Source organism: Crinia signifera, chromosome 6, assembly GCF_055691185.1.
Source record: "Crinia signifera chromosome 6, ASM5569118v1, whole genome shotgun sequence".
In the NCBI taxonomy this organism is placed as follows: Eukaryota; Metazoa; Chordata; class Amphibia; order Anura; family Myobatrachidae; genus Crinia; species Crinia signifera.
In genome coordinates this window covers 125,212,635-125,239,089 of record NC_139222.1, presented here as the reverse complement: position 1 = coordinate 125,239,089, position 26,455 = coordinate 125,212,635, and the positions used below count along the sequence as shown (strand labels likewise).

The following is a 26,455-nucleotide window of genomic DNA, read 5'->3' as shown; positions in this document are numbered from 1 at the left end:
TCGAAGCAAGTCTAAAACCTATTTAAAACAATGCATAAATATAGTATAAAGAATACAGGTATAAAATTGTAGGTGTTTATATAATCCTATCTAAGTTCAATGGGTACAGGCAAAGAATATAAAATAATATAAACCATTATAAGAACCATTTAAGCTCAAAATCAGTATTTATGCCATTTGGTGTTAGTGTATTTAAAAATCATAAATTATACACATTTCTGCTTTGCCAATCAAGTGTCTAGGTCACGTCTTTTATTTCCTTCTACCAATTTTATACCCATAAAGCTCTTTCTGCAACTGAACTACCGTGATGAACTGCTGGGCTGATGAATGTGTTTCAACCCCATTCTTAATGTTTCTATGTTCTCCTAAATGAGTTTTTAGTGGGCATCACTGCCCCACAAAAAATAAATTACACGTGCATTCAATAAGATCTGATATTCTTTTCATTACATGTAATTAATCCATTTACTGTGATTTCTTACATTTTCTTAGAGGTCCCTTTTACATTCTTGCACACGATACAGCTGCCGCACCTACAGTATGAAACACTATAGTGCAGATACCTCGTCTCAGTGGTTTAGCTAGGTGTATACTTCGTGTTAAGTTATTTCCCAGATTCTGCCCTCCTCTAAATAAAGCATGGTTTTTCTGACCGTTCCCCGCCTATTACTGGGTCTTTCTTTAGTACATTCCAATGCCTCCAAATAGATTTCTCTACTATCTTATGTTGGACATTACACTCTGTAATGAATGCCCATTTTGAATGTTCTGATTTCGATTAACCATTAGTTTTATTATTTTGTGGAAGAGTCTTTCTACTTTTGCTGTATTCTCCGTTGCTCGATTCACAAAAGAAGTGGAGTAGCCATTACCAATGAATCATCTCTAAAGCTGGCTGTTGATAAATACTATCTTCCGTGAAGTTACATTTTTAGTGTCATCTTTATTTGTTGTTGTTAAATGTCATTTACGCTATGAGAAATCTTTGTTTTTTCACACGATTGTTAATCTCTCATGGCAAGAAAATTTGCTATGTGAATATCTTCATTGGGTGTACAGTGGTTATACTCCATATCTTAAGTCATTTAATTGCACAGAAACATTATAAGGTTTAAGTAACATAATGTTATACTTGGTATCGCCACTGAAGCAGTAAGTCCAGCACTGCTTGCTACAAATTATCCGCTTAATATAGTGTACGTTTCTATAAATGATCTCATCGGCCCATCAGAATGAAAGAACAACATAGATGTAATGCCCGTGCCAGCAGGGTTGTATGGCCAAATATGGCAACACTTGAAATGGGATGCAGTCATTAGGTTGACCCTATTTAGGTCTACATGCATCGGGTCGACCATTGAAGGTCGACATGGCTTAGATGGACACATGAAATAGGTCAACAGGGCTGGAAGGTCGACACAAGTATTAGGTCGACAATCAAAAGGTCGTTTTTTTTTTGTGAGCCAACGTGCGGACAGGCGGTATTTCATGCCGTACCATCCACTACGGCATTTTAGGAGAACAAAATAGTGTGCTGAGCGCAGCAATGTACTGTGCCCAAAGTATGACGAGCGAATCGAGTCATGTGGGGGTACGTGGTACAGTTTGACTGTGTCTATTTCGACATTCGGGGCAAAATAATGTGAAAAACTCACGTTGACCTTTCGACTGTCGATCTTCCCATTGTTGATTTAATGCTATTGTCGACTTTAGCCAAGTTGGCATATTTCATGTGTCAACCTAAGCCATGTCAACCTTCAGTGGTCAACCCAAAGCATATCGACTTAATATGGGTCGACCCAATGACCCATACCCCTTGAAATACTCCTTCGGGCGCCCGACATGGTGAGGAGCAGCATTAGCCTTGTATTATAGGATTGTAGGAAACTTTTCTGGTAATTAAGAATTCTAATATTCTAATTCATAGTTACAAAATCTGTAGTCCCATTAGTACAAGGAGATGGCATAACTGGAGTCTCCGTGCCTATGTTTATCCCTAATGATGTTATTACCTTTAGTAATCATAGCGTACTTCTTCTGCATTCTTAACCTTTTTTATTATCTTCTCTTTTTTTCTTTTTATTATAGATATATATAATTATTATTGTGCATTTGTAATATTAGTTGTTTCCATATTGCAGCCGGCTATGCCTATCCATGTTTTTGTTGTATTTTAGAAATCGCAACCCAAGGTTTGTAATTATTTGTCTTCTTACATTGCAGAGTGGGGAAAAAAAACGAATTCTATTATTGGTTATAAATGCAACTTTTATTGTTCTGACATTTATTTATAGTGTCCCACTAAGAGGAAGTGCTTAGATTATAGTGTGACAGTATAGTATATGAGTGAGTTTCACTTCATGTTTTATGTAAAACAGGTGTGGTTGGTTTTTGGTTCCTCCTGCATAATGTTTCTGGTTGCCATGCAGAGATGATCCTGATTGATGCGGTATGGGGCAGTTGTGGTTTAACTAATTATGATTAGGTTCTGAATGTTGACAATCGGAATGTCGACAATCAGAATGTCCACATGGACATTAGGTTGACAGCCATTATCTCAGTATACTGTACGCTTGTGTCGACATAATTAAAATGGTAATATATTTAGACTGTCAATATTTAGCATGTCAACACCAGAATGTTGACATATGGTTTTCGCTTATTTTAGCCTTACTTGAACTCTAAACATAAAACTAGCTGTAAAAATGGTACTTGTGTATTATCTGGGCACCCGATTTTTTTTCATCACACGTTAAAAAATCGCATTGCATACAATCATATCGCATGCGATGTGACGCGATCGGACCCGATTTTTAATTGTACAGGCACCCAGATGGGTGATTACTATGTTACATGGCCCCTCATTGTTAACGCCACCCCACTATCAACGCTAACCCGAAGCGTGGCGAGCCCGCGAGGGGCGGCGGTATGCGTCCTCCGACCTTTTCATACCCCCACTATCCACGTCGGCGTGGAATTGATTTTATATAGTGTGGTGAGCGCAGCGAGCCACCAAGCCCGAAGCGTGGCGAGCGGACGCGGAATACATATGAAGTAATACGCGTCCCCTTGCGGGGCTCGCCACGCTTCGGGCTCAACTAAAATCAACTCCATGCCGACGTGGATAGTGGGGGTATGAAAAGGTCGGAGGACGCGTACCGCAGCCCCTCGCGGGCGCGCTGTGCTCGCCACACTTCGGGTTGGCATTGATACTGGGGTGGCGTTAACAATGGGGGGGCATTTCGCATAGTAATCAGGCATCAGGGTGCCTGTGCAATGTAATATCGGGTATAATCGCGTTGCATCGCATGCAACTAGTTAAGGCATGCGATGCTACGCGATATTAACATTGTACACTCCTCCCGGGAAAGGCTCAAAATCGGGTACCATCGCATCGCATGCCTTAACTAGTGGCATGCGATGCGATATATCGGGCGCCCAGATAATACACATGTACCGTAAAAATATATATTCCCCACAACAAACTATACTTACTAGCTATCAGATCTGATTTTGCATTGATCACTATATACAAGTCTTAATGACGTTTCAATAAATCATATTGGCATTTACAGTATTGAACAGTCTTCATTTGCAGTCACCATTCCCTGTTGCTGTAACGAAGGATTTCAGAAAAACTTTTACTATATAAATGCCAAAAATATGCAAACACACAATATAAAAAACTAAGAATGAAAAACAATATAAAGGTATCAAACTCATAGGGGGTGATGATGGCCAACAGATGATGGAAATAGGTACTCTTGGACCATGGTATTTTTAAAAAGGTAAGCGCACATTACTATACTTTTCCACCGCTGAAGGAAGAAGTAGTGGACAGGGTCCAAAACAATCCAGGTGGTAAATGTCCTCACCATTAGTGATGGCACAATATAGTTTGCTGCTGGAGGGAAGGTTTGGTGCTATGGGCCTTATTCTAGTTCACTCTTTCTGACAAAATCCTTCTTAGATGGACAAAACCATGTGCACTGCAGGTGGGGCAGATGTAACTTGTGCAGAGAGAATATAGTGAATAGTGATCAATGCAGATTTGGGTGGGGTTTTACTTCAAAGTGAGATCTATATTGCAGTGTAAAAATAAAGCAGCCAGTATTTACCCTGCACAGAAACAGAATAACTCGCCCAAATCTAATTCTCTCTGCACATTTTACATCTGCCCCCTGCAGTGCACATGGTTTTGTCCATCTAAGAAGGATTTTGACAGCAAGAGTGAACTAGAATAAGGCCCTATATCCTTAGAGTGCTGATGTTTTATGTCCTCTCTATTACTCACGGCTAAATATGTTTGGCCGCCGGAGGATGGAGGTCTGGGGCCATGTCCCAAATGAACCGATATCTGGTCCACTCTAGTGTGCAGTGGTAGATGGAGAAAGTAGCCAAGTCCAAGAATGTCCAAAAACCTGAATTGGTCCAATAGTCAAGAGGGGTAATGCTTTGGAGTGGTGCCAAAAACAACTAACATGTTTCGCTACAAGCCTGTAGCTTTATTAAAGGACTACCAACCATTCAGAGTGACCATGCTGACTCTTGTCCATAGTTGAATGTTCCTACAGTAGACCTCAGGACTGCACAATGGAGCAGAAGGTGGCCTAGTCTGATGAATGACATTTTCTTTTTACATTAGGTGGCACTAGAATGCCATATGGGAAGAAGGCAAGCTGACAGCGGCAGTGAGCAAGGTTCTGCTTGGAAACCTTGGGTTTTGGCACTCATATCTATGTTACTTTGACATGTACCATTTACCAACAGACCAAGAACATCCCTTCTAGCACTGATATTCCCTGATGGCAGTGGCCTCTTACAGCAGGATAATGCTACATGCCATGCTGCAAAATTTGTTCAGGAATGGTTTGATGCATTGAACATGTATGGTCCTGTGGAGTCCCTGCCTCATTGTGTCACCGCTGTATTGGTGGAATGTGGGTAGGACCTACATAATATTAAGCAGGTGGTTATATTGTTATGGCTGAAATTTGTATATGCATTACATAGGATGCTCCACAAATGGTTATTTATAAGCATGAATGCAGTTTTGACCCATTCAGTTTTGACCCATTCAGTTTTATTGTTGCTGCTTTTTTTCTGTAGTTAAAAGAAGATGAAATCGCAACCATTTTGCAGTCAACTTTAAAAGGATTGGAATATCTTCATTTTATGAGGAAAATACACCGAGATATCAAGGCTGGGAATATATTATTAAATTCTGAAGGCATTGCTAAACTAGCTGATTTCGGTGTGGCAGGTCAGCTAACAGTAAGTACTCCACACATCAACCCGACTTTATAACATTTTTGTGGTTCTGTTGTATATCTGCCAATAAACTCACCTAGGACTGCGTGGTGATGAGCCATATATTGCAGAAACCATTTGGTACAGAATATCTGCAGAAATTGCACATGCTTTGTTTTATGTAACTAGTGGAACAATTAAACTACCGTAAGTCTTGGTAAAAGTACATCGCGCTATAGGATTCAGTATGCTCCTGTTTGTTTGATATTATTTGTTCTCTGTCCATAACCATATAAATAAGAACATTTTAAGTAGTTTAAATATCCATTTTTTTAGTACTTAATTATTCTATATTATATCAAAGGCACTAGAACGATTGTACAATGTTAGTGTGCAGTATATTATAGTATAATTCAGTGGTTCCCAAACTATGTGCCGTTGCTCCCTGGGGTGCCTCTGGGTGGTGGTCCAAGACCAACTCATATTATTTATGGTCAATTATTTATGGACAAAACCAGTTCTGGTGATTACCAATCATAAAATTTGTGTACAAACAGAACCCTTTACCATATAATACCCCTTTCACATTGCAGCTGTAAGCCGGTATATTGCCCTTTTTTTTGTCTTTTAAAACGGTACCAGCTGCAGTGTGAAAGCTCCCCAGTTAATTTACTGTTACCGTTCAAAAGCAGGATCCTGCACGGTTCTGAGCAGTTTTTCCTGCAGTCTGAACAGCCCATAACCGGTTTGAACTACACATGATAATCTGCACAAGGGTCATTGGTTGTCTCCCTGCATGTTGTCACCGCCCACAAGCACGAAGTGCACAACGGAGTTTTATTGAAAAGAAGCCGTTTTTTATGGGTGAAACAGGTTTAATGTGAAAGGTACAAAAACGGTATTGAAACAGTAATATACTGGTTACAACATGCAATGTGAAAGGGGTTTAACTGGCTTTTGACCCATTTTATGAAACTTTTACAAAAGTGGGTTGAAAGCAGGGTTGCAATGTGAAAGCAGTATAACTGAACATTAGGATCACATATAAACACAATTCACTTAATTTCATAGTTTTTTTTATAGTATTTAATGGTATAATAAAATAAAAATGGGATTAGATGTTTTGCTCCTTTTTTGTCCAAGGATACATTTTGTAAACTTTCTAAAAACTCGCTATGTTATCAAGTTATTTATTTGTGTTTGCACCAGCTAAATGCAATATGTGTGCAATTCTTTCATTATAACTTTTATGTTATTTCTGTTAGGACACTATGGCGAAGCGGAATACGGTTATTGGTACACCTTTTTGGATGGCTCCAGAGGTGATCCAAGAGATTGGCTATAACTGTGTGGCAGATATTTGGTCTCTTGGTATAACTGCAATTGAAATGGCTGAAGGCAAACCTCCATATGCCGATATTCATCCAATGAGGGTAAGCAATATGGCTACAGTGAGCAATAACGGTTACGGTCTTGGATAGGTAGGCAGTGGGTTGTGTACAAATGTCACTTCGCTTTTCTGCCTACCAATAGTACACTATTCAGAACATTTAGCATTTACCTTCAAGTTTGGTTAATGCTATTAGCATTTGTACATCCAATTATGGCTCTATAGAACCTGCATGGTTCCTAGTAGATGTGGACTATAAAGCCTGTATCTCATCACTGTTGTCTTCTAGAGCAGATATATCCACATCTGGTTATTGACATTCACCACTTTTATGTGTCATTTAACTATATAATATGGTTTAAATAACGTGTTCAACATGCTTTTTCTTTATAACACTTTCCACAAAGATGACCATAAAAAAAGATATGCTTAGATTAAGCCTAATACATGTTTTCCAACACCTCCACTCCTGAATACAGTAAAAGCATATAAAGCCAAAGCCTGAGTGCTTGGCTTGGAGTCTAAATTACAGATGAATTGAGTATGAAATTCCGGCCGTCATAATCTCAACTCTAAGGGCAGTATTCAATGTCAAATATTCTCCGTGCATGGCGAGAGATTTTTTCTCTCGCCATGCACTCTCCGTGTTCCGGAGCCTCCTGCTCCCCCTATTCAACGTGTTAAAGTCTTAACCCCTGCAGCGGACGAGCGTCCGCGGCAGGGAGCTGTCAGGGAGCCGGGGGACGTAGCAGCCAAGAGAGATTAAAGTCTCTCTTGGCTGCTGCAGGGGATATGGGGAGGGGAGCAGGGCTCCCCTGGACCCAGGCAGCACAGGCTGCCCCCCCTATAGCCAGCGGGGGACCCAGTATTCACTGTACCCGAACGTGCATCGGGGGCAGTGAATATATGAATATCTAATGAGCGTCTCGAGCGCTCCGGCCCCCTGCTGGCTGCACTGTGTAAAAAAAAAAAAAAAAAAATGTAAAAAAATATATTTTTTTTTAAATTAAATATATATTCATGTGCTATAGGCACATGAATAAAAATAACATGGCCCTTCACAGAAAAAAAAACCTGATTTTTTTACACCAAAATTAAAAAAAACACCCTTTTAGTTTAAAAGTTCACATTCCTGCTCTCCATCAAAAGATGGAGAATTTCTACACGGAGAGAGACGGTGAGAATCACTTAGAAAGACGGAGAATATTTCACATTGAATAGGGTGGCTCGCCTTTGGAGAAAAAAAACCTCTCTCCACCGCGTGAAAAGCACAAACTCTCCAGAAATCACAGCGAATTTTTCTCATTGAATACTGCCCTAAGAAAGCTATCAGCTTTCGGGTAAGTATTTTACCCCAGCTGTCCCCTCCTGTAACCTACCCCTAACACTTCTCTCACCCTGCAGACTAACCCTACCCCAGACCCCTCTTATTCACGACGAGGATCCGTCTGCATTTTTATTCTAGAGATTCCGGTGTCGGGATGCCGTCAGTTGGTATCCTGACCATATTCTTTACAGATCAGTGAAGCAAACAAATAAAGAAGCTTAACTTAGATCTCGTTTAACAATATGTGTGTCCCTTTAGTTACCCTCTTAAGATTTCTTTGGCCCAAGGCTTCTTGAATAGGACAGGTTTTGGGGACATATGTCACTTGCTTTTGGTGAAATACTTTTATGGTGAAGGTTCTCCCTGCACTGTGAGCAGCTGGCGTGCACATATGCATTGCATCTGTCCATATGCTGACACTGGGCGGAATGCCAGGATATATGCTGAAAGTTAGACTGGCTTCTATGGACTGCATCAGCTGTAGCCCATAGAAGCCGGCTAGGTCTGCACAAAAAGCATGGAGCGCTCTGCTTATCTGAGCCCATTTTGGCAGTCGCAGTAGAAGGAAATGGCTCCCAATGGGACTGTCTGTAGTGTCTGACTGACTGGTAGGACTTCCAATAGGAAATCTCTGCCAGTCACAGTGGACCCAGTGCAGTCACGAACTGTGTTTGGTCTTCCTGTACCCAGGAAGTTGAGTTGGCATCCCCTGCTATCTAGACATAGACAGGGGAGACATGGTCCCCATCTGTCTGCTGTAGCCATCCACAGAGCCTGACCAAACCAGATGGCTGCTTCAGTGGCTTCCAGGCAACACAAAGATAAGGTAAGACTCTTACTTTACCATCTATGTCATCATAGTAGAATAGTGTGCCGAGTGCAGTGTGGCACACAGCCCGAAGCATGGCAAGCACAGTGCGAGGGAACGCAATACACTATTTGGGGGTCCATGTCGACAGTCGTCGACGTTGACAAAAAGTCTACCTTTCTTATGTGTGACTTTTTCATGTCAGCATTTTCACCCCGTCGACTTTTTTTCCCACCCATGTCGAACTTTTTACCCTGTTGACCTATTGCATGTCGACCATTTGGGGAAGACCTATTGACAGTCTGTCTAAATACTGTCTATATAATAATCCGCACCCGCCCTGGAGAGCCACTCCATCGGTAACCTGCAACTGTTATTCCCCTGCTGTTGTCTCGTGGAAATGTTTTGGCATATTTATTTTTCCAGAAACCTATGCTAAATGTCCATGACAGATGCTACAAAGCATAATGTAGTGTGGCAGTGCCCTAATATATAGCTGTATATCAGACAAGTAAGTAGTGTATCCCATAGAGAAAGTGTTGCACCTTAGCATTGTCACTGGTTTGTAAATGGTACCAAAGTACTATGTAAAGGCAGACTTTCCCATAAGGCAATAAAAAAGCATCCTCACCTTTTGCTCGTAGCAAACAGCTTTTCTTTAACAGATTTAGAAGCTGCATAAGATTACTAGTCCCTTATTAAAATGCTTTATTTAGTTTGAAATTGTCATTAATAGTTTCAGTGCATTTGTTTCCATCACCAATAACATTCCTTGCAAAATATTTGTGGCTGTATTCTGAGTTTTGCAAAGATGCCACATCAATGTAGAGGAAAATATTTTTTTAGCACTTGTACTATCTGCAATTCACCACCAGAGAAACAGTCACGTTTTCTCACAGATTTTATGTTACACATGCTTATTACTTTTTCCTGCTAATTCAGCCATTCTTAAATCAGTTTTTATTGCAGCTGATTATTTCCCCCAAAAAAAGATGTAGGCCCTGTGTTTAGCATGCTCTTTTGTAATTCAATATTTACACCACTATGTGGCAGCAAATGAATGATATTCACTCAATTCTGGTAAATTAAAGCACTGTCCAATGTTGGTCTGTGATTGTGTGTTTTTTTTTTTTTTTTACTGCAATAAATTTGCTGCCGAGTATTGGCAATGCATATTATTATCCTTTATTTATATGGTGCCACAAGGGTTCCGCAGCGCCCAGTTACAGAGTACACATAATCAAAATGGAAAATAGTAATTTACAGTTGAAGACAAGACAGGATAAGTACAGGGTAAATGATGATAGGAACATCAGCCGATTGCTGCAACATAAGTATCCAGGTGGCAGCAAACAGCGTGCTTTGGTGCAGTCGAAGACTGCTGAAGTAGGAAAGGATGAGCACATGAGGTAAGAGGTCCCTGCTCGTGAGAGCTTACATTCTAAAAACGCATAAACAACAGCTTCAAACACACAAAGGACAGTAGATGTATCCTTAATTTAAAACCAAATTAAGGCCAAATGAAACCGTTTTTTTAGGAGACTAATACCCATGTAGAAATGAAAGGGTGCCGGACGGGTTCCCGACAGTCGGGATCCCGACAATCATTTACCCGATGTCGGGATCCCGACTGTCAAAACGCCGACAGCCGGGTGCCCGACGGCCTCCCGCTATTTTCCCTCGGGGGTCGACAACCCCCATAGAGGGAGAATAGAATAGGTGGCTCGCGTAGCGAGCCACCGTGCCCACAGCGTGGCGAGCGCAGCGAGCCTGCAAGGGGCTTTTTTTGCACTCGCCATGCTGTCTGACTCTGGCCAGTCGGGATAATGACTGTCGGGATCCCCACTGACGGGGTCCCATACCACACCCGAAATGAAAGCATTAGATTACTGAAATGACCTTCGTGGACAAAGAGGCACACTTGTGTACATAAGGAATCTTTGCAGGCCTGGATTTTGTTTCTTTTGCAGTTAATAAAGGAGCCATTAACAAAATGAAGTTATTCCGTTTTGATATTATTAATGCAAGGAACACACACACATGCCAAGATTTATATTTTTATAGATTCCTCAATAAATGACATGTGACTTGTAATAACACTCACAGAGAAAATGCTCTTTCGTGGCAAGCTGCCCCACCTTTGTGCGGGTGCACCTGATTTTACAGAACAGTGTGTATAATTACATGCCAGGGTAGCAGAGGCTGTAGGCATACAATACATATCAGGGAAGAGATGGGCAGCATGAGAGCATTCCCTGCTCACTGGGGATTACAAATGTGCTTAAGTGCATAAACAATGTTTCAGTTTGTGACATTGATTTATGTAAATGAGATACCGGAGCAGAGAGGTTACATTTATGGGTGGTCACTGCTTTGAGAGATGACACACAACTTAGATTTTCCTGCCATTAATGTTTGGGGCTTTATGTAGAAGAAAGACACATTTTGTAACTTCAATTTGTAGATTTGTAAGCTTCAAATATTAAAGATCAGGTTTGTAAAAAGCCATCTCCTTGTACCGTCCTGATTTTCTGACATGAATGCGGTTATTTATATCAGAAAAACTGAGTTTAAACGAATGAATGTTATAATCCCAAATTTCTAGGTTGAATCTTGGTGTTTACAATTACTCCCCAGCAGTATCATCCTGAGCATCACCCAACCCAGAAAGTTAGGCACAGACCCACATGGGACTGCATGCACAGAGGACACCTGCTGCTGTTCACTTCAGCTTGTGGAAACTGTCTGACTACCTAATTCTGACTCCCCCCCCCAAAAAAAAAGCAAAGGCACTTCTGTCATTCGCACATGTCTGTATCGTAAAAAGTAGGCCACAAGTTGAGAAACGAATAATGATTTGGAACCTGAAATTGACATTAGCCTTTAAGATGGTATCTGCTCATAATACCTCCATTTTTTGGGGGGAAAATATTTTTCTGAGGCGGTGTGGTGATATCCAGTCAAAAGGTCGACCACTATTGGTCAACAGTCAGAAGGTTGGCATACATTAGGTCGACATGTACAAAAAGTCGACAAAATCAAAAGGTCAACATGTTTTTCATGATTTAAAAAACAAAACAAAACAAAAAAAAACTTGTTCATTCTTTATCATCCGTGTGGGCATAAAGTTAGATTATAATAGCGTGCCGAGTGCAGCATGGCGGGCCCAGGTGGTAAACATATAGTGTCCATGTCGAGCTATGTCAATATAGACACAAAAATAATGAAAAACCTCATGTTGTTCTTTTTTCATGTCAACCTTTTATCCTAATTTGTCAAACTTTTGTCCATGTCGACCATTGACAGTAGCCTGTTAGTGCGTAAGACTGGAGTGATGGAATGATCGTTGACCCAATAACACCCATTGCAGGGTGCCTTAGGTGGCTTCTCTTTTGCTTCGTCCCCACTTGTGTGACCTCTCGGGCACCAGCGGCAGCCCTTCCCTGGAACAGATTTGGAGATGGATAGATAGATGACAGACAGATATCTATCAATAGGTGTTTCTAATTTATTTACTTTTACTGAGCATCATTGTGTACTTTTCTGTAAACATTTGTGAAAACACGCACATGTTATTAGTAATAGCTGTAATATCAGGTACCTGGGATATTGCATATGTACATTATATTATTAGAAGTATGAGCCCTATTACTATGGCATTGCAGCTCTTTAAGCAGGAAATATAAGTCCAGTATTCCTAGTGCAGAAAAATCTAAATGAAACTGCGGTGTAACAGGCAGTCATTGATCTCCGGTTAATGGATCTAATTATAGGGCCTATTGTGCGAACACTGCCTGTCTACTGTATCTTGGAGCCATGACGGGAAATCAGGGCTGATTGGAATCATCTCCGATATCTCACATTACAGTCAGGATATTGAGGGAGAATATTAGACAGATTCAAGATATTGTAGATGGCCAAGTTGGCTCTGCTCAGGGAAGGACAGTTCCAGGCTTACAAATAGTTGTTGGCAAATCCTTTCAATTGGATGATAATATTATAGCCAGCATTACCAGGTTAAAGGGGGTAATCTTACAAGCTGCTTAAATCCTAAACCACAATTGCATATAGTGTTTTCAATGTAAGGCTGTTCAACTTGGTTTGCAAACAAATTTCCTTGTAAGCTAAAAGTATTAGCAGAAGTGTCAATCATCTTTAGCTATGTCTACCTGGAAATATTGTCCTATGTATCCACCTCATGACGGTTTCAATGACAGGTCTGTGCTTTAAATAGGATAAAGACACCTTGGGGCTGATTCGGAGACAAACATAGACGTGGCTGGGTTCCATTTTTGTATGCTAATGCAGCTACAAATTATTTCCCTTGTGTCCCCCCAAATGTGCAAGGACAGAGAAGCCTGTAGCTATCCACAGTCATTGCATGACAGTCTGGTGTATCTTTAGACACCATAATTGTTTGCAACATTAATACTTGCAGTGGCCCTATGGCAGGTGCTGGCTTCCTATTTAACCTTTTGAGTGCCAAAATCTCTGTGAGATGTTTGATACGGAATCCCGGCGTTCAAAATCCCGACAAGGGGGGACGTGGATCGCCCCCCCATCCCCCTTGCGGGCTCGCTGCGCACGCCACACAGTGGGCCCAGTGCCTCGCTGCGCTCGACACACTAATTTATTCTCCCTCTATGGGTGTCCTGGACACCCATAGAGGGAGAAAGTGTCGGGATTTTGAACGCCGGGATTATAACTGCATCCCGTTTAAAAGATCCACTAAAAATGCCAGTGTTGCTCACAGTTGTTATATATAAACGGTACTTGTTTCCTAGCACGGCCACAGTCTTGTGGATCGTGTACCTTTTAAGTTAAGGTACACGATCCACACGATGGACCCGATTTCCTTTGAAATCAGGTCCATTTTGCCGGCAAAGGTACAAAATCGGGGGCATCGCGTCGGTCGGGACCATTAACATTGGTCCCGACGCGATGCCCCCGATTTCCCCATAGGCTTCAATGTTAAAATACTTTTTAACATTGAAATCGTGAGGATCGCGTCGGTCTTGTGCCATTATAATGGCACAAGATGAGATGGACTTGATTAAGTCCATCTCACCTTTAAAAAAATGTGAAATGGGCCAATATGACCCATTTCACATTATAAATGTCCCCGTCGTCACCCCACGATAGACGCCAACCTGAAGCGTGGCGAGCGCAGCGAGCCCGCGAGGGGCGGCGGTGCGCGTCCTCCGACCTTTTCATTCCCCTACTATCCACGTCGGCGTGGAGTTGAGAATAGAATAGTGTGGCGAGCGCAGCGAGGGGACGCGTATAACTTCACAGGTATACGCGTCCCCTCGCGGGGCTCGCTGCGCTCGCCACGCTTCGGGCTCGGTGGCTCGCTGCGCTCACCACACTATTCTATTCTCAACTCCACGCCGACGTGGATAGTAGGAGAATGAAAAGGTCGGAGGACGCGCACCACCGCCCCTCGCGGGCTCGCTGCGCTCGCCACGCTTCGGGTTGGCGTCTATCGTGGGGTGGGGTTTACGTCGTTAAATTTGGGGGTCTAGGGAATATTTTACATTGAATCCAATGTAAAATCGGGTCCCAGGGACCCGATTTACATTTCATTCAATCAAAAAATCGGGTCGGTCGCGTCGATCGCATCGCATGCGACCAAATCGCATGCGATGCGATCGACCCGATTTTTCCGACACGACCACCCCGATGTAAATCGGTGTGGCCGTGCTAGGAAACAAGTACCATAAATTCAAATAAAAGGTAGGCTTTACACTCCCCCCCCCCCCCCACCCACTCTGGCAACCAAGATTGTTAATATATCTCATTGCTACTATTTCTTGCTTGACCTTGGTAAAGAGGCGAAGCAGGAAGAGTGAAGGCAGCATGATACAGGTCTTCAACCTGTGGCCCTCCAGATTTTGTGGAACTACAATTCCCAGCATGCCCTGACAGTTTTGGCATGCTCTTATAGGAAAAAATGTGGCAATGCATGTTGGAACATGTAGTTTCACAACATCTGGAGGGCCATAGGTTGAAGACCCATGCTTTGGTCCATCTTGTTAACACAAGGGCATTCCAAGTGTTATGGTGAATGAACTTCCAGCACAGTCACTGGAATACATTTTGGTTAAATCCCCCTATTTCTTGTATTTTTATTTTATCATATTTTATTGCGTGACAGAAACTTTTTGGGGCGGGGCTCATTTTATAGCCTTTCATAGAACACTTAAATATGTCTATTATGTTATACTCACATGCATTATTTATCTTTTTAAAGGCAATATTCATGATCCCATCAAATCCACCACCAACACTCCGGAAACCAGAACTTTGGTCAAAAGAGTTCATAGATTTTATTAACCAGTGCTTAGTCAAGAATCCAGAGCAGAGAGTGAGTGCAACGGAACTTCTACAGGTATGGAGCTTTATGACTTCCAATTGGACATCAGATAAACAACTATATATAATAATTCGATTTTATAGTGACTAATACACATGTATGTGCAGGGGCTTATTTTAGATGAGGGGGCCCCCCCCTCTCTAGACCGCAACAGTAGGTGTGTTTTTGTATAATTCAGTGGGAGTAGACTCTAGCAATGTACTAGAAGAGGTGAAGGTCTCCGTGAAAATGGAGCAGTACCCATTTTTCAGGCAACTTCCTTACTGAGCATGGCATGAACAAAACTCTGGAAAATGGCTGCCGTGCCATTTTTCTATAGATTATTATTATTTTTTTTTTTTTAAATATATTATTTAAGCACTGCTGATGCAGAAGTATGATGGTCCAGCAGTGGCTGCAGCGGCTCCTGAGCAACTTCTGAATTCTGATAGAATGTTGACACTTTGCCTGTTTACATTTTAACAATGACCCCATCATAACTGTTGACAATGTCATGTTGGCATTGTTGACCTTTTGACTATAGCCCGCTCATATAACCCTGATAGGTCATACATATAGGTCTTCTGAGAATGTAACCTACACATAGTATATTGGAAAGGGACAGAACAATATAAAATATTGGAACATGATGGCTACTTTCACCCAAAGAGGTCAAATCCAAGGTAAGAATAAGCATTCTATTGAAGAGCCTTGACTGGTATCTGGTGGAAGCCAGTTGTGGTCATGGAGCACTGCCGAATCACACAGAGCCTGGCCTATACTCGAGCAGCATTGGCATGGAATCGGGATGTAAGGTGTGATTATCAGGAGGATGGAGGCTAGGGTAGATTACACATAGCTTTCCCTGATTGAGAGTGATGAACTGAAAAATGAGGTTTTTCAGCAGACCACTCGGAGAAAAGCACAGATCGTATTCACATGGAGCATTAGTATGCTGTCCATAGGAACATACTGATGTAGTAGTATGTCATGGACAGACCAGTATTTAGTGAGACCTTCAGTCTTCCCATCATAGTAGTTTTCTATTTTATTGCGGTGTGTAGCTAGATGCAGTGTTTTCCTTTAATTGCTTAAACTGTGAAACTCCTTGGGAACTCTCTGGGTACGGATTTCCCTTCATAGCCAGTATTTTCACTGCTGAAGAGATAAAGTGGTCAGAGAGCTGCGTAGGCAGCAGGAAGACGTGACTTCAGAAAACTAGGACATGATGTGGTGGGAATAGTATGTTCTGTAAATATTACACTGAATTATTTAGTGACCTTGTATTTGGCAAAGTCCTACTCTAACACATATTAAATTTAAAATAAATAAAACAAAGTGGCAAGGGTAATGTCATCCATTATTAGTAACAAGAAATGTTAACCTATTATAGTGTTCATTCTAGCACCCGCCATCTTTGAAAACCTATGCAGTTCATGTTCCCTGCCTGGGGTGTCGCTGTCTGTCCCTGCCTGGGGTGTCGCTGTCTGTTGTGGTGTTTCTAGCACAGGTCTGGTTTGCATATCAGTGCTGATATACAGACCACACTGTACTAGAAGCACTACAGCAGACAGCGACACCCCAGGCAGACAAGAGGAAAGTGCTAGAATGAACACTATATTACATATACCAGGAATGTTGTGTTTCTTTATGTTCATGCTGGTGTCAGCACCGGGTCTAGAACGTTACAAGTATTTACAGGTCACACTTGAAATTGCCGGTGGTCACAGGGCCAGGATGGGGTTGAATTAGCAGCTTCTACTTTTTATCATGTAATAGAAAATACATTATGTGACTCTTAAAGTGTACACATACAGTACATGTTTCTAGTAATAGAGTTTATGGTAGATTGTGTGATGCAGAAGAAAGATAAGTCAGTGGCCACTTTAGGCAGCGGAATATTTTGGTACATGTCTGCTGCGTAATTTCTGAAGTTTATGGCTTCTTTGCCAACAAGTACTTTCTCAGTCCACAGGTTAATACAGAAGTCGTATACACATTGGGCGAGCATAGGATATAGAATAACCAGTTGTGTGTATATAGATGGTAGAAAAAAACGCATTGGTGCTATTTTCTGAATGCCTCCCCTGTGTATCTCTTTCTGTTAGATACTCTAATATCTCTTTGAACTCAGGTACATTGGAATACTCCACTAGATAATGTACTGTACTTAGATAATAAATGATAATATTTTACAATGTGGCACATGTATACTGTAGTGCTGTGCAAGGTGCAGTGTTACGTATGTAGATAAATAGAATCTGTTGCATCTATCATAAAAATATGGGTCACCGCTGCAGTTGATGTGATTAGCATACTACAGTCTGAGTAACATGTTGGTATCCCTAGCCATGAGCCTGTTCTGGGTGAAAATGAGGTCTAATTCCAATTTGTACAGTAAGGCACAGTTGCAGTGTGCATGTTGGAAATAGAGGTTTCCTGCATGCGTTTACAGTGCAATCTAAGTGTTGTCAGCCAAAGCTTATCTATACTGACTAGAATGCTAAGAGGAACTGCGAGTTTTGTTTTGCTTTGTTTTATATTATTCTGCCCACAGGCTTGTACATAAACCATTGGTTTTGTGTACAAATCTGAATCTGCCTCATGCTTTGAAGGAGAATCAAGCAATTCTGTGAATGTTGTGGTTTTTTTTGTTTTTGTTTTTTTTCCTCCTTATGCATTTTCAGTGCAATTTATGTGTATTCTTCACCTTGGGAACATGTATTTGAAGGAATAAAGTGTGTGGCTATGCCTTGTAGTAAGCATTATCAAACAATGGGCATGCAGATAAGTATAGATACCTTTTTGTAAGTTATTAATAATGAAGATTAAGTGCTTGGTTAATGGTAATATTTACCTTTTATAAGACTAGATTGCTAAAAAGTCTGGTTTACATATTGTTTTTATTTTAATTTTGTCTACTGTAGCACCCATTTGTGAAAACGACTAAAGGAGCAGCTATTTTGCGACATTTAATAACTGATTCCATGGAGAAAAAGATCAAACGCAGTGAATTACAGCAGCTTGAAGTGGAGCCTGAAGAGGAGGAAAATGTGGTTTGTATTCTGTGAACAGTATTTAGACTTAAAATAAACACTCTTTTTTTATTAAGGGCTTGTATACGTGGCTACCAGACAATCCGCTGTGGCTCTACAGCTACAGGGTCTGTTCTCTTAAACCCTATCCCTGCTGGACGTGGGGCCTTATTCAGCATGGATTCCAAGTTATGGGGCCTACACACTTAGAGATTTGTGCCAGTGATTAACATGGGAGATTCCCCTTGAGCTTCCCAGAATCTATCTATCTAAGCAATTTAACGCAGATCGATCATCGTTATTGCCACTACACAAAACATAGGTGATCTGCAGTCTCTTGCTAAGTGGTCTGTCTAGATTTATCCAGCAGGCTGGTTATACATCTCCCGGTGATAGCGGCACGCGGGGACTCGCATCGCTATGGCTATGGGCCCTACACACACAGTGATGTGTGTTTTAATTTCTAAGCAAACTAATTAACAAATTAAGTAAGATCGCTTAGAAAATAACCCTTTATCGCTATGTGTGTAGGCCCCATTAGGTAAAAAGCAGTTTCCTGCGATCAAAAAGTGACCACCCAGACAAATTACCGCCTCTTGCAAAATGGCAATGCATTCGCACATCCATTTACAAAAGCCGAACTATCGAACCGTTTTTTCTTACATCTAATCTTCTAAAGAAACAGGCTGGAAGGGGTCACCACTGACATCAGAGACCCACCCCAAAAAAAACTTCTGAGCACCCCTGCACTATCACAAACACTCAGAACACCATGTTTTCACCCCTAAACGCTGACTTCCTGTCAATCAAACTGTGACTGCTATGTGTACCAATTATTTACACGCTAATTGCAGTCCAGCATGTGCAATGCAAACACTGAGCATGCACAGTTGTTCGATAGCCGAACAGATTGCAAATTCCCTAATTAGCGATCCATGCTGAATTATGCCCCTGGTCAGATATGAGAATCTAACGCTAGATATGTGTAACATTGCTTTTTAGAGACAGCAATTTTTTGTGGGTCACTTATTTGTTCCAGTCCTGAAGGAAATTGTGGCAGTGACACTTTTGGGTCTAATGCAGGATAGACCCAGTGACCCTGGAGTCACACAGAAGCGCTGGTATGACTCTGGTGGTGGGTTATTTTTGCTTTGGGTAAGCTGCAGCCTCCTATCAGAGGAATTGTGTGCCTCTGTACTTTGAAACAAATATGGAGAATGGTATTTGCTGAATGCCAATACCGCTAGGTGGCGCTGCTTAGCTCAAAGAATAAATCAAAAAATAAAAGTGTGATATAACTTATTTAATAAGAAACAATTCATACATAATTCATATACACAGTACACCATGATAAACACTGACACACAAGACCTACAACATTTAACACCTATAGCGAGGCTGGATAGAATAGAGTTCTATTATATACTGAGGCTTTTTGATAATTATTATTTGCTGTTCAGTTTATATCAGACGCATTTAGCAATAGTTACCGATTCCATTTATTTTATTTATTTATTTACAGTTTCAGTACTTGTGTATTAGCCGGGCGCCCGGCACGTAATTAGCGTAGCGGCGCTGTCAGAATAAGCGTAGTGTTCCCGCGTAGTTAGCGTAGTCAGTCAGAAGTAGCGTAGTGTTCCTGCGAGCGTCCCTGTCGGAATCAGCGTAGTGTTCGCGCATAGCGTTGTCAGTCAGAAGTAGTGCAGTATTCCCGCTGCCAGTGTAATGGCTGCAGAACCTGTGACAATGTTCAGCTTGGCAAAGACAGAGGAGGAGGCAGTGTTATTCTTCCAGCAGCACCATTTGCTGCCACAGACTAAAAGTTGCATAAATGGACACTCAATGCGCCTCAGCATGAAGGAGTCAACATGGCTCTGCCATATCAAATCGTGCCGTAAGAAGGTGAGCCTGCGTGCGGCACATTGGTTCCCGTTTACCGTTTTTGACACTGGTATGCTTTATTTATTCCTGTGCGGAGGAGCTTACAACTATAAATTTTTGTGGGCGTCAATTGAACATGTCCAACAAAACAGCGGTCCAGGCCTGCACTTTGGCCCTGATGACGCAGCCCCAAAGCCCCAATGCAAAATTGGCGGTCCCGGGAAAAGCGTTGAAGTCGACGCGAGCCTCTTTGTGCAGAGGAAGGGCCATGTTGGACGGATGCTGCATCAGCAGTGGATATTTGGAGGCATTTGCAGGTAGACTGGTGAGTGCTTTGTGACACCAGTACGAGAGACACATCTACTCCGATTGCTGGCGTGCCTACAACACAGAGCAGCTGGAGCTGGCAGGGTACCACCATGCTCTGGTGCACCATCGGTACAACTTCGTGGATCCGGAGACCGGGGTTAACACCCAGAACATTGAGCGCCTTTGGGGATCCTGCAAGTGGTGCAACAAACGCCAAAGGGGCACTGCGCGCCATCAGTTCGACCCCTACTTGCAGTAGTTCAAATGGAGAAAAGACTGTCGGCGCTGAAAACACATTCGAACGTATCCTCCATGCGCTAACCCTGCTCCCCAGGCTGAGAAAGGTGACGGCGCAGAGGCAGAGACAAGTGCATCCACTTCTGATGCTGTTTCTGCCAATGCAGTTTCTGAAGAATGACTGACTGACTGACTGATTTTATTTTCTTTTCTCATGATTAATTGATTTTATTACTTGTTAATGTGATCTTTTCTCCTTTATTATTTACTAAAATCCAGTTAACAGATGTTGTCATTACCGCCTCAGATGTATGATAAGGCAGGTGTGAATGTGTTCCTGAAACACCCTCACTATCCACGCCAGCCCAAAGCGTGGCGAGTGGACGCGTTACATCGGCGTGGAGTTGATTTTGAAAAGTGTAGCAAGCCACCGAGCCTGAAGCGTGGCGGATTACTTCACGTGTTCTGTGTCTCCTCGCGGAGCTCGCTGTGCGCGCCACGCTTCGGGCACGGTGGCTCGTGGCGCTCGCCACACTTTAGAGAATCAACTTCATGCCGATGTGGATAGTGGGGGTATGAACAGGTCGGGAGGACACGTACTCATCCCCTCGCGGGGGCTCGCTTCGGGCTGCCGTGGATAGTGGGGGTTTGAAAATGCCTCCTTTATTGTGCATAGGACACACTTGCGCCTGCGTACCCCCTTTATGCATGAGGCGTACATACTAATAATTACTGAGACGCAGGAGTGTCTAAGACGCACCTGCATCTCAGACAGCTGGAGCACCTCTCCACCGGCGCCCGCATGATCCCCTCTCCTCCGGGGTCCGCCAGAGCAGTGGATCTGGCGGTTGCCGGCGCTGTGTGAGAGGTGCTCAGTACACTTGGCATGGACACTGGGGACAGAGCCGGGCTGCCGAAGCTAGCCTACGCCTGCATACGTAGGCTAATTGGGAGCCCGGCTAATACACAAGTACCAGTTTCTTATATAGCGCAGCAGATTCCGTTGCGCTTTACAATAGTAGACAGTGATGGAACAGACTGGGTAACAACAGACAGACTTGGAGGTAGGAGAGCCCTGCTGCAAGCTTACAATCCATGTATTTTTGTTGCAGAGCTCCTTTGGTGGTTAGATAGTGGACACGTTTCCTTTCTCAGAGCAAGATGAAAAAGTCCTCCTTGAGGTATAGTCGACCCTATTTTATTAGCCTCAATAACAAATTTATTAATATGAGGCTAATAAAATAGAAATATAGAAGCAGTAGGGCAAATATATATACCGGAAAGAAAATGTGTGTATCACCTTTTTATCCACACCAGGTGGAAAAAAGTGTACCCGTAGGGGCGCAAGGTACAGGAGCTGTCTCAGTGGGTAGCAGCTGCACAAAACCAGGTGTGTCAGTCCTGGACTAGGAAACCAAAGAAAAAAAGGTGAGGGGTGTGCAGCGCTGGTTGTAAAATAATAGGGAATAAATATACGTTGGATTGACTTTACATATATTTTTATAATTCATAAAATGCAGAACATAATTACACAGTTGTAAGAAAATATATCACATTTTTAAAAACATGAAAGAGAGGGGGAGGTAGCAGCGCTACAATAAAGCGAATAAAAGAATTGGATGATCATTACAGCAAATATTTTACTGAAATAGATATATAAAATAGGATCATATAAACATATGTATTAAAATGGTCGACATAAATAGCACAATAAATGAAAGCCCATTGCCACACAAATATAGCAGTAGGAGAGTCCGTTCCTATTTTGCCCGGATAGGAGGGGGGGGGGGGGAATTGTGGGGTAGTTTGGTGGGTATATTTACCACTCCACACTTGGTTGGTATAATTGTCCTGAGGTCCACGTGGTCGGCCCAAGATGGCAAAAATCACCGAAATCCACTGGAGTTTAGATCTAGAACAGTTTAGTATATAACCTCAGGTACCTGGGTATTGTGTGTGGTAATATTCCTGATGGTGATGTCCCCAGTTGGTAGAGAGGGGCAACGAAGTTTTTCTCCTGGGCTGGTCCGGACTGCGATCCAATAAGGTGGTGGTGGCAAAGGGGCAACAGCACACTGACGCGTTTCGCTGCCACAGCAGCTTTATCAAATGTGTTATATACAGAACTGTTCTAGATCTAAACTCCAGTGGATTTCGGTGATTTTTGCCATCTTGGGCCGACCACGTGGACCTCAGGACAATTATACCAACCAAGTGTGGAGTGGTAAATATACCCACCAAACTACCCCACCATTCCCCCCCCCCCCCCCCCCCCCCCCTCCTATCCGGGCAAAATAGGAACGGACTCTCCTACTGCTATATTTGTGTGGCAATGGGCTTTCATTTATTGTGCTATTTATGTAGACCATTTTAATACATATGTTTATATGATCCTATTTTATATATCTGTTTCAGTAAAATATTTGCTGTAATGATCATCCAATTCTTTTATTCGCTTTATTGTAGCGCTGCTACCTCCCCCTCTCTTTCTTGTTTGTATACACAGGACTAACTATCCTGTTTTTTAGCAGCTGCTGGGAAGCATCTCTTGCCAAGCGCCCCCCTAGATCCCTTCCCTATTTTGGGTGGGCTCACCAATTTTTTCTTTTTAAAAACATGCATGATAAACATATAGATACGTTTTTTGTTATAAAATGGTGTGGAGGGGGAATATGTGGGGTGTTGAACACCCTCACTGTCCGTTCCTAGTATGCCTGGAATAGTGAGGACCAACTCTATGATGTCATTAGAGTGGTTATATTTACCGTCCACCTTTGGGCTTGTGGGTTATGGATCCAAATCGTGCTGTATTTGGTTTGGAAGATTGGTCCAAAAGTCCCTTTTTTTGGTCCAGGTGTGGAGTAGCACACACCTTTGATGGTGACTGGCGTGCAATGGTTCAGGTCCGTCCAGGCTGGTTCGGGCAATGGTTTTAGGGGTCCAAATGCCACTGAGGCTTGTAGTCCTCCTCCACAGTGGATAGGGTCCACCTCCTAACGCGTTTCGCTTGTAAAAGCTTTTTCAAAGGTAGTTTGAAAAAGCTTTTACAAGCGAAATGCGTACCAAACCAAACTAAATACAGCACGATTTGGATCCATAACCCACAAGCCCAAAGGTGGACGGTAAATATAACCACTCTAATGACATCATAGAGTTGGTCCTCACTATTCCAGGCATACTAGGAACGAACAGTGAGGGTGTTCAACACCCCACATATTCCGCCTCCACACCATTTTATAACAAAAAAATTATTTATATGTTTATCATGCATGTTTTTTAAATGTGATATATTTTCTTACAACTGTGTAATTATGTTCTGCATTTTATGAATTCTAAAAATATATGTAAAGTCAATCCAACGTATATTTATTCACTATTATTTTACAACCAGCGCTGCACACCCCTCACCTTTTTTTCTTAAATCTATATACCGGAGCTGTAAACGAGGCTTGGAATACAAATGATTAAAAGGCTTGATTGTACACAAAAGAAAAGGAAAATGTCCGCACTATAAATCTTACTGGCTGATGAAAACGAGGCTTGGATGTAAAAATAAAGATGGCCATCGTAATCCACAAATAACAGCCGCGAGAACGAGGCTTGAGATGCAAATGCAGAAGTTCGCGGATGAAAATCCCTGCGAACAGAAGCTACATAAAAGGCAGAGCAAGCCACCGACTACATCTAAGGCGAAGAAACGCGTATTGGAGCCCTATCTAGCCCGGTATTGCCATCCCCGGTTATTGCCTATTTGGGTGCTGTTTATCCCATGCCAGGGAGTTGTCCCTCCTGCAAGAGCCATAAAGGATAAAAATATATGGACGCTAGCACCTGGAGCCGGTCCCTTCATTAAAGGGTCGACTATACCTCAAAGAGGACTTTTTCATCTGCTCTTAGAAAGGAAACGTGTCCACTATCTAACCACCAAAGGAGCTCTGCAATATAAATAAATGGGATCGGTAACTATTGCTAAATGCCTCCTGATATAAACTGTACAGCAAATAATAATTATCAAAAAGCCTCAGTATATAATAGAACTCTATTCTATCCAGCCTCGCTATATGTGTTTAATGTTGTAGGTCTTGTGTGTCTGTGTTTATAATGGTGTACTGTGTATATGAATTATGTATGCATTGTTTTTTTATTAAATAAGTGATATCACACTTATATTTTTTTATTTATTCTTTGAGCTAAGCAGCACCTCCTAGTGGTATTGGCATTCAGCAAATACCATTCTCCATATAATGCAGGATAGCCTTCAAGTCCATTTATTCAGATGGGTCTGGCTATTATTAGCACTGCATATGCTCTGTAACCTAATAACTGCAGCTGCAGATGATTTATAGTCCTGCACACATCGGTCACATCAGCACTGAAGGGGAGTAACTGGTTAGCAATGGGTGTATGCACAGAGGCTAAGTTGAATGAGATTGTGCAGGCAGAATTGTGGCCTTCCATCTCATTTTGGTTCGTTCCAGGTGCTGGTGCAAGGGCTACACCAGCTATGTTGGGTGAAATTACTCTGGAAAATGGGAACAGCCACTTAATGATGATGATTATGATGACAATAGCATTAGCAAACCTTTTGTGAAGGTACTTACTGATAGATGCATTAGTCAATGTACTAGAATACAGTATATTTATGGTTGTATGTCATGATTTTGCACACATTTTTGCGCAAATGTTTTTTGTTTTTTAAGGTTTTTTTCTCCTCCTATGAGATGGGGAGGAGTCTCTGATGCATTGGAAGTATCTAAAGTTTTATTCATGCCTATTTTGCAAAAAAGTAATGGGGTAAATGTGAGCGAGCCATATAGTTAACCTAAACTGGGCAGCAGTTACAACTTTTAATATACGGCACAAACAATTTCAACTTTTACACTGAATGAAAAATTGCGGTTACTTTGTGTGGTGCAATTGTGGCCTTCTCTACATAAGGTCCTGAGTGTGCAATCCTACTCTAACTTAGATGCCATACTTGCCAGATAATGCATGAAGTACAGGTAACACTGCCATGCCGAAGGTGTACCAGCTAGAACCAATAAATAAGTTCAGGACTTAGGTTTAGTGTTCAATATGTTATACCTAAAGGTCCAAATTGTTCATTTATCTTGTTAAAGATTTGAACATAATTCATATAATATAAGCCTACACTGACCAATGTGCTGTAAGGCAGATAAGTGTATATATTGCTCTTAAATTAATGTCTTCTGTACCTCTCTAGGATGAGGATAATGTTGATTCCAGCACAATGGTTCAAGCCAGAAAAGCATATATGAACACAATGCAGGAGTTCAGTACCATGAATGAAGGGGTTGATGGCACAATGGTGGAAAATGACCACTTGGAAACACAATTAGGAACCATGTTAATAAACAAAGAAGAGGACGATGAGGAGGAGGAGGATTCTGGTACAATGAAACGTAAGATTCAATCATCTGTAATAGAATAACAATACTTTTGTTATGTGTTAGATAGGTTGGGTACAAAATCCCTGCAGTCAGTATCCAGATCCCGGTTTAGTATTTTAAGCCTAACCCAGACCTCTGCCCCTGCAGCCTCACCCTCCCACCACTGGTGCCTAACCCAGACATCTGCCCCTGCAGCCTCACCCTCCCACCCCTGTGCCTAACACAGACCTCTGCCCCTGCAGCCTCACCCTCCCACCACTGGTGCCTAACCCAGACATCTGCCCCTGCAGCCTCACCCTCCCACCCCTGTGCCTAACACAGACCTCTGCCCCTGCAGCCTCACCCTCCCACCCCTGGTGCCTAACCCAGACATCTGCCCCTGCAGCCTCACCCTCCCACCCCTGGTGCCTAACCCAGACCTCTGCCCCTGCAGTCTTACCCTCCCACCC

General features: G+C 42.3%; 1 protein-coding gene across 2 annotated transcripts in view; it reads left to right on the top strand.

Moving 5' to 3' along the window:
• The window catches only part of LOC146008104 (serine/threonine-protein kinase 4-like), a 78,294-nt gene that overhangs the window by 31,738 nt on the left and 20,101 nt on the right, over positions 1-26,455 (top strand). For both annotated transcript variants that reach the window (XM_083147040.1, XM_083147039.1), the window contains exons 5-9: positions 5,113-5,277; positions 6,519-6,686; positions 15,032-15,169; positions 18,061-18,189; positions 25,820-26,018. In XM_083147040.1, the coding sequence (XP_083003166.1) occupies positions 5,113-5,277; positions 6,519-6,686; positions 15,032-15,169; positions 18,061-18,189; positions 25,820-26,018 (799 nt within the window). The remainder of the gene's footprint in view (positions 1-5,112; positions 5,278-6,518; positions 6,687-15,031; positions 15,170-18,060; positions 18,190-25,819; positions 26,019-26,455) is intronic.